This window comes from Chamaea fasciata, unplaced genomic scaffold (assembly GCF_029207755.1).
Source record: "Chamaea fasciata isolate MVZ Bird 193981 ecotype frontalis unplaced genomic scaffold, bChaFas1.0.hap1 SCAF_1, whole genome shotgun sequence".
NCBI classification, from domain to species: domain Eukaryota; kingdom Metazoa; phylum Chordata; class Aves; order Passeriformes; family Sylviidae; genus Chamaea; species Chamaea fasciata.
The window spans coordinates 71,322,958-71,335,727 of record NW_027094086.1 but is presented as its reverse complement, the minus strand read 5'-3'; the positions used below and the strand labels follow the sequence as shown (position 1 = coordinate 71,335,727).

General features: G+C 44.0%; 1 protein-coding gene across 2 annotated transcripts in view; it reads right to left on the bottom strand.

Moving 5' to 3' along the window:
- ADCY2 (adenylate cyclase 2) overlaps positions 1 to 11,440 on the bottom strand; it is a 207,527-nt gene extending 196,087 nt beyond the window's left edge. Inside the window, exon 1 of one of the 2 annotated variants that reach the window (XM_066185951.1) lies at positions 11,092 to 11,440. In XM_066185951.1, coding sequence (XP_066042048.1) covers positions 11,092 to 11,319 — 228 coding nt within the window. In that variant the 5' untranslated portion in view covers positions 11,320 to 11,440. Of the gene's footprint in view, positions 1 to 10,107; positions 10,122 to 11,091 lie in introns of those variants that run through there. The other variant, XM_066185962.1, reaches the window with a different exon arrangement.
- Between the last annotated feature and the right edge of the window lie 1,330 nt (positions 11,441 to 12,770).

The window sequence follows — 12,770 nt, the reverse complement described above, 5'->3', positions numbered from 1 at the left end:
ACCAAAGTCCTCAGGAATTCTAGGGTGTATGTTCAAAATATGCATAAACAGTTTGGAAAAGGGCTGAACAGCAATCCAGCAAAGATGAGGGTCAGCTATGAAGAAACACAAAGGGATCTCATAAGAGTCACTGTGGAGCAAGGAAATGGCAGATGGGTTTCACCAGAGATGTGTGTGCAGAGATGCACCTCGGACAGAGCAATCCTTACTTTATACATTAGACAACAAGCTCTGGGCTGGCTACTAGCACTTAGAGATATTTGGTGTTTACCATAGCTAGACCCATGAAAACGTCCCTTAAGTGCTCACCAGCGGTCAAAAAACAACCCAAAATGCAGAACATAGGAAAATAGAATAAAAAAGAGAGAACATCACAATGCCTCCACCTCAGTGCATGATGAGCACCATAATTCCGGTTCAATCACAACTTCCAAATGAATGCAAAGGAAGAAAAGATAGTTTTCAAGAATAGTCAAAGCTGCAACAGAGTAGCGAGATTCTGAAGGAGTAACACTTGGTTTTAAGGTTTCTCTTCCCTGCATGTAGTGAGCACAACTGTCCTTTAATCCAGCTCTTCTGATGTTTAAAGGTAGTGTCCATCTCTGGCAAACAGGAACAAGTCCATTGGAGCTATCTGTATGCAAAGGTGTAGCCAGAACCCCATGAGCTTGTGACCATTCCTACTGTATCATATGCCATGGAATAGAGAACAGACACCTATTCCTGCCAAAAGCATAATTAGTAGAACCAGGATGTGTGGGCCTGTATATTTTACATTCAAAAATATGCCCTGTGCAAACACCATGTACTCAACCTGAACAGTGAGTGGTTTTTTTATACATCCTCATTTGCCATATCAGCAGTTTTCTCTCTCTTGGTTTTATTTTCCATTGATTTGTGTCCTCTCCTCTTGTTAGCCACATGTCAGACAAAATCTGACAGTGCATACAACTATGTATTTAATAAGCTGGGGTTCAGAGGGCCCAAGAACAGGCTCTGGGAGTACGAACAGGACTGCCGTGCCTTTTCGTCCTCCAGCAGCATCTCAACCTTCTCTTAGGCTGGCAATTATCAAAGCTTTACTTTAAAACATGTAACAGCATAAAAAACCAGGATGGTCAAACCCAATTACTAGTGGCTACAACACTCAGCTGGCGCGCTTCTAAAATTGTCCCACTCAATGGCAGCAGCTGGCAGCCACAGAAGATAAACCATGTCCCAGAGAGCAAGGACAGTTAATTACATTCTGCTCCCTGAAGTGTCCCCTTCAGAAGAGCGGGGATACAACATGCAGAAAAGGGAGCAAAAATCTGTACTTTGATGAAACTAATTATTTCAGGCTCCAGAGGTAATTAGAACATACTCACATCATTTATTAATCTTTAATATACATATAGTGATCAAAACACTTGCATACTTTATTCTACGTGCATTGGTTCTGACTACCTCTCAAAAAAAGGTGGGTTAATAATACAGTTTAGCTTGTTTTTCAGATAAAACCTGAAATTCTCAAAATCCTTCTTCATATTATGGAAACACTTTTAAAGAAAGTCTCCAATAAATGCAACTACTATTTATAGAAACCAGAATACACAGAAGATAAACTGAGTATATCACTTAGAAAGAACGTATATTTAGTAGTTAAATATATTCAAAACATGCCGTTGAAAAAACTCCATCAGCTAAGCATTATGGATAATACAATACTTCACAAGACTCAAAGATATGTTTTTTCAGATTAACTGCACTGTAACATGTCTTAAAAGTAAAATTATGGCCTTTCTTGTACCCATACAGGTTCATGGGAGTCTGAAATACTCGTTTAGATTCGTAGAAATCAGAAGTACTAATTTGACTCTTTTGAGTTATTTAATACTGACAGCTAAATATTTTGGCTGTCACTTTTAAATTGAAGCTAAAAGGTGGCTTTCCCTCACCATTTTCCTCCTGACATAATAACTTGAGAATCTGGCTGTAATCAAGAAAAAGTGTCAAGATGCAACTCACTTAAAAGTAAGAATGACAAAATTTGAACCAAGGAGCACATAAGCTTCTGCGCATAAGGAAACTACTCATTTTAAGGGTCTGTTTAATGAAGAAAAAAGTACACTTAAGCTTCTCTCTCAAACGGATTATTTAAAAATACATTTTGCAAGATAATTCCTAAGATTTAACGAATTGGCATAATAGAATAGCATGAAAAATGGATTTAATATTGAAAGGCACTACTGTCATTTTGTAATTACTTTTCAAGTGTTTCCTAAGGTGGTGCAATTACATACTAAACACCGTTATTACTATCATAACCATGTTTTAAAAGTTTACTCCCCTAAGGATACTTTCCACACTCTCATATGTCTCTCAGTTCAACTGACTTCAAACCTAAGAGATTTCTTATTTCATATATGACTCCATGATCAGGATGACATTCTGCAGAGGCTATTACTTCTATTGTGATAAAATTTCTAATAAAGGTAACAAACATGTAAACTTACATTTAAAATATAATTGCCAAATAACATCTCAGGAGTAAAACTTTAAACTTAAATGCAGGAAACAGAGCAAAACAGATTCTGCAAATACAGGTAGTTTTACATTAGTTGAGGGCTTTTTCATAAGTACTGTTACCCTATTTCATTAAAACATAGATGAGAAAATAATAAAAGTCAAAGAAAGCAAAACCAATCTGGTAAATTGTTTTATTGTTAAAAAGATGCCATCACTTGAAGCAACTTTATAAAACCCCACCACCTATCAGTCAGGTTTAAAAATTTCCAGAGCTCACAGGTGCAGAAAACAAGCCCCAGTGAGAGTCTATGGCCATTTTCTGGCATGAGTTAGCAGGGTGGGGATCCCCAGTAGGGTTTACAGGACGAGCTACTGGCCTGGACAACCTCCCCGACCGTGTCCTAGGTCTTGACAAGACTAGACAGTACTCAGACCACCGTGCTGCTACAAAGGACCATCACAGTACTTTGCATCAAGAGAATCCACCCACCTGCCAAGGTATACGAAGCAACTGAAGTGACTCATGAGGAGCAGCTGAGAGAACTAGCGTTGTCTAGCCTGGAGAAAAAGTTGTACAGTGGGGACCTTAACACTTTCTACAATTACCTGAAAGACATAGCAAGGTGGGTCTTGGTCTCTTTCACCCAATACCAAACAACAGGAAACCGGAAGATGGCCTTAAATTGCATCAGGGGAGGTTTAGATTGCATATTAAGAAAAATCTCTTCACCAAAAGGGTGAACAGGCTACCCAGGGAAGTGCTGAAGTCACCATTCCTGGAGGTATTTAAAACACATGTAGATGTGTCACTTAGGGACACAGCTTAATGGTGGACCTGGCTGTGCTGGATTAATGACTGGATTTGATGACCTTACGGGTCCTTTCCAACCTAAACAATTCTATAGGAAGAGGAGCACTAGCAAGCAGGTGCTGAGCCAAGTTCAAAGAGCCTCTGTTTTCCTAACACTTCTCTCTCTCAGAGGAATTAACGTGTCCAAGTCCTCAGCCTGAAATCAGTCTTGCTGGCAAAGGACCTGGGGGGAATCTAGTCTTCCTAGGATTTTCCTGCCAGACTGACCAAAGCACTAGCAGAATTGAAGAAAAGGATATGGACAGTTTACCTGGAATCGAAGGATAACAATCCCATTTATCCAGTCAGTTACCAGATCCACTATGCCAGCCATAGCATTTAGGGTCGTTAAAAGATCGCACAGCACACAGTTCAGCTGTGAGGATGCATGTGGAAAAACGTTAAGTTCTATCTACTTTTGCAAACCTTACTGAGTAGCTCTGAGAAGCTATTTGGGAAACATGTGGGCCAGAGCACCTCTCACCCCAGCTGCTCTCTGGTGTAAGCAACCAGAAGCCATTGCCCCTGCACACTGGAGCACACCTTCCAGGTAAGAAAACCTTCAAAACCAGAACCATGGATGGTGAAAAAAGAGAATGTTCAGACTAACACATCATCATATGTGGTCATTTCTTCTGCCTCTCCCAGACAGAATCCTGGAACAGGGTCACACCAGAAACAGCAAGGGGTTTTATATCATATATGCACCACTAAGAGCAAGAGTTCTGTTTAGAGAAGAGATAAAGAAAAAGTTTCTATACAGCCTGGTGAAACAGATAACTGGAAGAGTAAGTGTAGAGACAGCTTCACACTCCTCCATACAGATGGTACAATAGTCTCTTCAATTTTCAGCATCATCTGAATAAGGTTCAGTATCTGAAGGTTGCTTATTCAAGATATAAAAAGAAAAGATATGGAGAAGAAAGGGCATGGACCTGTTTTAGGTTTTAGGTTTTTTCATCAGGTTTGATGCTCAAAGAAAAAAAGAGTCAGGGGAAAAAGGGCAGAATTGTGCCAATTCACTTATTTTCGGATCGAGATCCCCCCAAAACAGAAGTTTAATTTGTTGGCATCTTCTCATTATCACAGTTCAATATGGCTTGAGCTGATTCAATTCTTTTTGAAATATGCAGAAGCTGCTATGGCAGCACATAATTATTTGGGATCACAACTTGGCTGTGACTGGGGATCTGGGCACAGAAACAAACACTACAGGTGTTCAGCTGCACCTTGTCCTCATGATGCCAGCACACCCAGCTGCTCAAGAGATTTGCAGAACACATCTATTTGTGTGAGGTGTTTGACAGTTTGGAATCATGCATGGAGCAGCTTGGAAGACTCCAGTGACCACTAGTGTTATAAGAAGTTTTCTTAATCACAGTGTAAACGCAGGGACTGTGACCTCTGGTTAAGATCCTTAATCTAGAAGAGCTCTCAAAGGCTCAAAAAAATATATTCATCATTTTGTAGGAGTTTTAGGATCCCCACTAGTGGGTTGGATATATCTGTCCACAACAAGGAATGTGAAACCAATTTATAAAAATTTAAGGAAGATAAGCAGGCAGGTATTCACAGTTCCATGGCAGATCCACTTTGAATTTGCCAGTACAGGACTGGTAAATCCACATACCTGGCTTGAGGCTGATAAAGACAGCAGACAATCGGAGCCCAATCCATCATCAGTCTTATTCCCCCTGCACATCAGTAAACAACAGCTCTAGTCAGTATGTTATTAATCATTTCTGTCAGCTGCAGTAATGATTAGCAGTTGTGGACCCACCATTTTGAGTCACAATTCATGGCATTAAGTTAGTTTTCTATTGCCAAGGTATTAATAAAACTTTAATTTATTAAGATTACAATTAAAGGCTGAGCATTTTTGTAATATTGCCATACCCATAGTTTTATCAAATTCTTATTCGAAATTTAGGTTGTTCAATACGAAAGATGAAACAGAGGCATGGAAAGTGAGGTTGCCACCAGCAGCTCATTAACTTGATAGCTCTGTTTCCAGGCTTGTTAGGCACTGGCAAATGAAACAAGCTCTTAGCAGCAATAAAAGTAACCACAGATATACTGCGGGTGTCATTAGCGAATGAAAGAAGTAGCAGCCCAAACTGATGTAGTACTGAGGACTGAAACGGGACAGAAAGTCAGGCAATTCCTGCTTCAGACAGGAAGATACAACAACCTCTCCTGCCTGACTTAAGAGGTAATACTGCCTTAAAAACATCACCTTCAGAGAATATCAGAAAGAACACCTGGCAGAGACAGCAATATCCTAAGACTGCATCAAGTAATCAGCAAGTCTTGCTAGAGGAATATATTGCTATATGCTGTCTAGAGACAAGAAAAAATGAATTAGAAACATGGGATTTCCTCATGGAACATTTCAATAGGGGATTTGAAAGCAGAACTATACAGTCAATTATAACTGGAATTGTGGAAAGAAAAGGCATTCTAAATACACTGATGTTTATTTTGAATTCCTTCTCACGTTGGTAGTAGCAATAGTATGGAAGGAATAGTTTGAGGTAGGATACCTCCTGAGCACAGCAACCATAGCATCAAGCATGCAAAAAAAACCCTCTGCCTGTCCTTCAATTAGTGAGGGTTTTCTTACTTCATTACCTTTGCTGTGCTTTAGCTTTCTTCTTGGGGGAATGAATATATTGGAGTTTGAAAACACTATAACAGATGCTTTGGCTTACTTTCAGTCTGCAAGGATTCCAAGGAACATTTTCAGACCTTGGGTATTCTTGGACTTTGGGAAAACAGTTGGTGCTCTTAAACTAAAAAAAGCTGTAAATTACACAGGGTTGATCTCAAAAGATATCCTAAAATTGAGAGTACAAATGGTCTTATAGTATGGCTGTATTATTCCATACAATTAGGTTACAACAGAGCATCTCAAGAACACAGATACAAAATCACATCGTCAGTGTGGTGACCTTTTGGTGTGGATGGATGAATTTTTCAGAGGCAGACTGATGAGATGAGAACATTACCAGAGGTACACATCAGATGCTTTTAGAGAATGATGGAACATGCTAAAACTACTTTTTCCACATGGACTTGGAAGACTTTTCCCCCTTCGTTTCAGGATGAGATTCTGATCACGGAAATCTGGAAGGGCTTGGCTGATGTCCAGTTTTTACAAGAAACACCAAGAATTTATTTCAGGAATCACACTAATTAGAGGGAAGGAGGATTTGCTGTCCTTCTGACCAAAGGCCCAAAGAAACGGCACACCTCAGCTCAAGCCCCAAGAGGCTTACAAGACTCTCCTGATCTCCTGGCACAGAAACAGTTCTCTGACAACCAGATTGGCAGCTAGGAAGTTTTCACGTACTCCTTCAGAATGAAGCAGCTACTTCTTCCATGCAGGATCAGCTGACAGTAAATTCAGTCATTCTGATGCCAGAAAACCAATTCCTGCAGAACGTACATCTGCCATGCTGCAGGTACATCTACCTAGTTAACTGTACTCCCTCTTTAAGAGCCATTGACTACTCCTCTTTTTGCTACAGAGGGTATTTAAGTATGTCAGTAAAATAGATGTGCCGCCAACCTTTAGTTTCTTTTATTTATAAATCGATAAAAAGGTTCAGGAATCTAAACTGAGCCTACCAGCACAGTTTCTTGAGCTTCTCAGGAACTTCAAAGCAGTGGTTGAGGGGTCAACTAATACCTCACCTCCACAGACAGTCCTTAGGTGGCTGACCCAGCACAATCTCAGAGTGCTTTGAAAGAGGAAAGGCAACACCATGCCGCATAGCAGAAGCACTTTTTGCTCAACACATGACTGAGGACACCCTCAAGAAACACGCACCGACACACCAGAGCCTGCACACCAGCAACCATATCTTAAGAGCTTTACAAGGTCACACATGGCAGCAAGAATTTGGGAAGGAGATAAGGGCTGCAACTAATGTTAACACCACAGAGCAGGCTTACAGCTCCTGAGCAAGGGGAACAGGCCAGCCTAAAAGAAAACGTGTATCTGGCAGCAGACTGGTGAACTGTAAATTTTCAGAAAAGGAACAGAAAGAAGATCCCAACAGGTTTAGATCTTCTTCCACTCACAACACAAGTGCTGAAAGATTTTGATATCCCTGAAGAGTAGGTTCTTACTGAAGCCTGTATCTATGGACTAGGCACTAGGCACTCTTTAAGTCTAGAAAAATGCATGAATAAAGGATAAGTTATGGCCTTCCAATAAATTGTATAATTTGGGCATCACCCCGTCTTCAGAGTTTTTGTTTGATCATGTAAGAAATTAACCACAATTTCAGATATTTCAGGTGTACTCATAATTTACACTATGAATTTTAAAATGGATTTTTTTTTCAATCTCTTGCAAATTGTGGTTATAAGAGACATACTCCTGCCCAAGGCAGAACTGTTCTAGATTCCACTAAAAATGGCCATAAGCTTTTAGTACTGAAAAGGGAGAGATGGGTGAATAATGAGTTTTTCATATATATTGCATTGAAAGAACAACACAATAGTCAGAGAGAAAATGAAGCTGACCTCTGGCATTTTTAAGTCCTGAAAGGCTTTCACAGGTCTGGGAAAATAATTTACTCTCTATCGATTAAAGCAGCAGCTAAACATGGATGACTGATCTCATTTTGCCAGTTTGCAGTTCATGCCAGGTAGAGAAATACAGAGGATGCTCTGACACAGGAAATTCAAACGTTGATACTATCACTACATTATTTAAAACTGCAAGCTGTGAATGGTCATCGTTCAAGCTGACTCTAGAAGTTTTATATACAGTGTTTGAGGAGATAGAGTGCCTAATTCCAAAGGTCAAAATCACAATAGTTCTCTGAAACAAATGCAAAATCTCCCAAGAAACCTCTCTCAGTAATAATAGCAGTACATTGTCTGAGAGAAAAGTAATCAGATTTCCAGGCACACTTTGTAAGTAATCTTGTTTACTGTAATTTTGCAACAGCTTTCATAAATTTTTCATCTGAAATCAGGAAGGCTAAAGCTTGTATTCTGACAGGTTGAAAGAGCTGAGTAAGTAAAACACACTCTGTGTGGCTGGCTGTGTTTGGGAACACTTAAGAATACTTTGCCACACAAAAAAAAAAAAAAACCAAACAAACAAACACACAAAAAAGGCAACTCAGACATCACAATGATACATTTTAACAACCAAATAAAGCATGAAAATAGAAGGAAAGCCTCCTCTCACTTCCATTGATTTCCAAGTTTTTTTTAAGACAGCCTAGAACATAAAAATGGTTCATGCTTCATTAATATCCATTCTAACAATGTCCAATCCCATGTTCCATATTCTAAGCTTTTCTACAAAGCACAACCGAGAAATCCAAATTGAGTGTTACAGTGAGTCATTTTTGAGTTTTATCTCCACAACAGGCTTAAGTAATTTTCAGTGAAATCTAAACTGCTTTGTACAAAATCTAAAGGAAACAACTGTTAAATATTTCCCCAAACTTCAGATGCATAGCACAGATCTGTGCAGATCTATCCCACTTCACTTCCTTTGGGCCTTCTTACAAAATTAAGTCTTCTGTCAAACCAATGACACGTACAAGTTGCGCAAAATGAAGGATAAGGATGCTAATATCAGCTTTTGTGGCTCAGATACTCCTAACTACATGTCCCTTTTATATCACAGGCACAAAAAATGACTGAAATTCAACAGCTCTATAAAATGTGTCTCCCTTATTCAGATGCGGGAGAAACAGATCTAAACCTTCAGGAATATTTTAATCACAAATGCAACCAGAAAGTAGACAATAACAAAGTGCTTTTAGGTGAAATTCTGGGCAGGGCTCCATAGGATTTTGTCCAGCATCCTGTGGCTGGAAGTCCATATGGGCAAGCTTTCCCTCTGCCAGAAGTTACTTTTATCTGTCGACTGGAAACTTTGATGAACCCCACCTCTTTCTCCACTCACCCATCCAGTTGTTAGCTACAGGAAGATAAAGGCTCAGGAAAACGGTTTTTAAAGCATTTTTTTCTTCTTCCGGTATGTCTGGAATTCCAAATGCAGACTGAGCTATAAAACGCACTCTTTCTGAAGAGGTAATGCCTGGCAAGATTCAGCCAGCTCACACTTTTGTTTCCATAACTTTCAGGAGTCCTTCCATCTGTGTCCAGTTCTATGCCACCTTCATTACCATGAAGGATTCACCTCAAGAGATGAAATTACCAAAATAACCACACGCAACTTGTAAACAAGCTGTAGACCATGCCACAACTGAAAAGTACAAAATTTAGTGCTGAACACTGTCAAGCCCAAATTCTGCCACCATGACTGTGGGCAAGTACAGTGTACATCTCCACAGGTAACTCTGCCCGACAGACTTCCAATTCCACCTTCCAACAGTCCCTTCAGCCCTGATGGGCAAGCACCCACATTAACATACTAGAATGAGATACGTGGTCAAACCTGTATTTGGCACAGAGCACAGAGTTCCAAAATTTAAACCCTTGGACATTACTGAATTATGAAGCATCACCATTACTAGCCTCACTTTTACAACTGTTTTCTATTAAGTAGGAATGGTTGAACAAAAAGCTTAAAATACAACTAATACAAACACCAAAAGAAAATAAACCACCAATTGACTCAAAGCTCAGCTAATCCTGCAGGCAGTTCCTTCAGGTTTTAAGACAAAACTTTGGTCAAGCAAGAAAGCGGGATTCTCTGGATAAGCAAACACTAGCTGCAGCGCCTCTAGGAGAGTCCACTAGATTATACCGACCTGCTCATCCTTGCTTTTAGAGATAACTAGCTCTATTCAATAAACATTCAGCTTTCCAGAAGACCATAAAAAGACTGGGGGGAAAAAAAAAAGGCCGGGGGGGGGGGGGGGGGGAAGACTCTGGGGCCACTCCAATACCCATTTACTTCAGAAGTATACAGCAACGCCAACAGCCTGCCTCTAACCGTTAACAGCAGGAAAACTCCGTAAAGGACCAAGAATTTTACTGCCCTCTGCAGCTTTTCCTTCGCAAGGGCAAAACGCCACCCATTTCAGGGGAGATAAACCGATACCGACTGTCACCTGCTGCTGTGACACATTTTTCTTCCCAAAGCCTGGAAACCCCGCACTGGGCACGCAGGAAAGACATCCGACCGACCAAACTTCACCTGCCTTAAAAACGAAGGCTGTGCCGTCCCAAAAGCTTTCTTGAGAAAATGGGTCAAACACTAGAAAATGATATCATAGGGGAGGGAGGGGGCTAGCACAAGGAGGGCCACGGCCGCTGCTTACTTGCAGTAAAAATATTACTTCAGATACAGGTACCGACTGCATTTTTGTGCGGCGATTCAAACCCTGCCACTACAAAGGCCACCACGGCCAAGCCGCCAGTTGGAAGAGAGCGGAGCCAAGAAATTAAGTGAATTAAACTCGATGCGCTTGTTGACTCAGTTTTCGCTCCATCAGCCGCGCGGCCGCTGCTCCAGCGTCTCCCCTAAATATCGGGCAGCAAAGTTCGGGCGGGGGTTCCCCGGCCCCGCCGCCACCTCGGCGCCTCCCGCCACCAACTTTCCGCCGCAGGAGCTGCAGCCCCGGCTCTCGGCCGCCCCGTCCCGTCCCGCCCCGTCCGGATCGGCCCGGCTGCGGGCGCCGTGTGCGGCGATGCCAGAGGGGCGGCGGAAGAGGGGATGCCGAGCGGCGGCAGCGGGGATGCCCGGGAACCCGGGGATGGCGCGGGTCCCGGACCGGGAGGGCGTCTCTTACCAGCCCGGAGGCGAAGAAGACGGCGAGAAGAGCTAGGCAGGCGCCCATCACGATGAGGAGCAGGAAGACGATGAGCGGGTGCTGCTGGCTCATGCAGTAGTAGGACTCGTAGAGCCAGTCCCGGGAGCGGGACTGTTCGCCGCTCGCCCCGCAGCCGCCGCCCGCCTGCTCTGCCCGCTCCAGCAGGTAGCGGCGTCTCCTCCTCATCATCATCGCTTCTTGCCACATCGGGCAGAGCCCGCGCAACTCCCTCAGAGCCGCCGCTGCTGCAGGAGGCAGCCGGGGAGTGGAGCGGGGCGCGCTCCCGCGCGGGAGGCGGAGAGGAGGAGCCGCGGCGGCGGCATGGGCACGATGCGCCGGGATGCCGCGGCCGCCGCGCAGCCCGCCCGGGGCTTGGTGCGCCTCCGGAAGGCGCCACCCCGCACGCACATGCCTTGCCCGGCTCCCCCGGAGGCGGGGGCGGCAGCCGCGCTCCTCCTCGCCGGGGAGGGCAGCGGGCGCCCGCCCAGAGTAAGCGCCCCAGGGCGGCGGCGGCGGCGGCGGCGGCGGCGGGAGGTGCCTTCGCGGGCGACCGTGAAAGCCGCCCCTGGCCCTCGGCCCTCCGCACCAGCGCCGGGAGATGCCCCCGGGGTCGGGCCACCTGCCCCGGCCTCCGCCTGCGTGGGGCCGGGAGCCCTCGCCGCCCGGAGGGGCGCGGTGCCGCCGCAGGTGCCGCTCCCGACGACAGCCGTGAGGCGGAGAGCGCGGCGTGTGCCGCTCCCGACCCGCCCCCGGCCGCCCCGGCCCTGCCCGGCTCCCGCGGGGACGCCGCTGCCTTCCCCAGGGTGTGTGGCAGCACCTCCCGGCGCCGAAGGGAGAGATATTTGGAGATTGCTTTGAAATTACTCCCACGGGCGGAGGGCTCTTGCAGGACCGTTTCGCTGGGTACCTTTTCCGGAGGAGGAATCCCCTTTTTAGAAATCGTACCTCGATTTTTGTCAAAACGAGCATTCAAGTTAAGAGGAAGCATAACATACATTTCACCCAGCCTACCATGTTCCGAAGGATTTGGTTAATTCCTATCGAAGCAGGGACTGGAAAGATGTTGGACATCTAACCCAATAAAGTTATGTATCTGTCATGCACATCTTTTACAGGCAGTTCTGCATCCCCAGCCCATTGCTTCCCTGAATGTCCCTCCCCACAGGTTTGAGTCTGTCTGTGCCCTCTCTGATCTATCCTCCAGCCTGTGTTGTTGCTTTGTCACATCCTTAAACTCATAGAGGCTGCTAAAACGCTCCCAGGAGAGGAAGAGAACAGAGCAACACAGATGCTAATGGGCCTGAATGTCCCAAGGGCGTCTTCTGGTGACTGGAGTAATGTTAGAAGCAGGAGGGATTTGGGAGTACTATGATACTACAGAAGGTGAAAAACGAAGCTAACGTAAGTGATCATGAATTTTCATAAATTAGAGACATAGAATAGAGGGCTGACCATTATTTAGGTGGAAGAGAAGACAGGTTACTAGGATGATATAGACCAAAACTATGTGGACCGTGAACTGATTTATATTTAACACCTAAATTCTGTGCTATTGATTTTTCTCTCCAGAAAAAGAAGACATGGGTCCTCCACGAGTGTAACGATGCAGAGAAACCAATAGCACATACAGCTCCAAAGCCCTCTCCATATATTTGCAC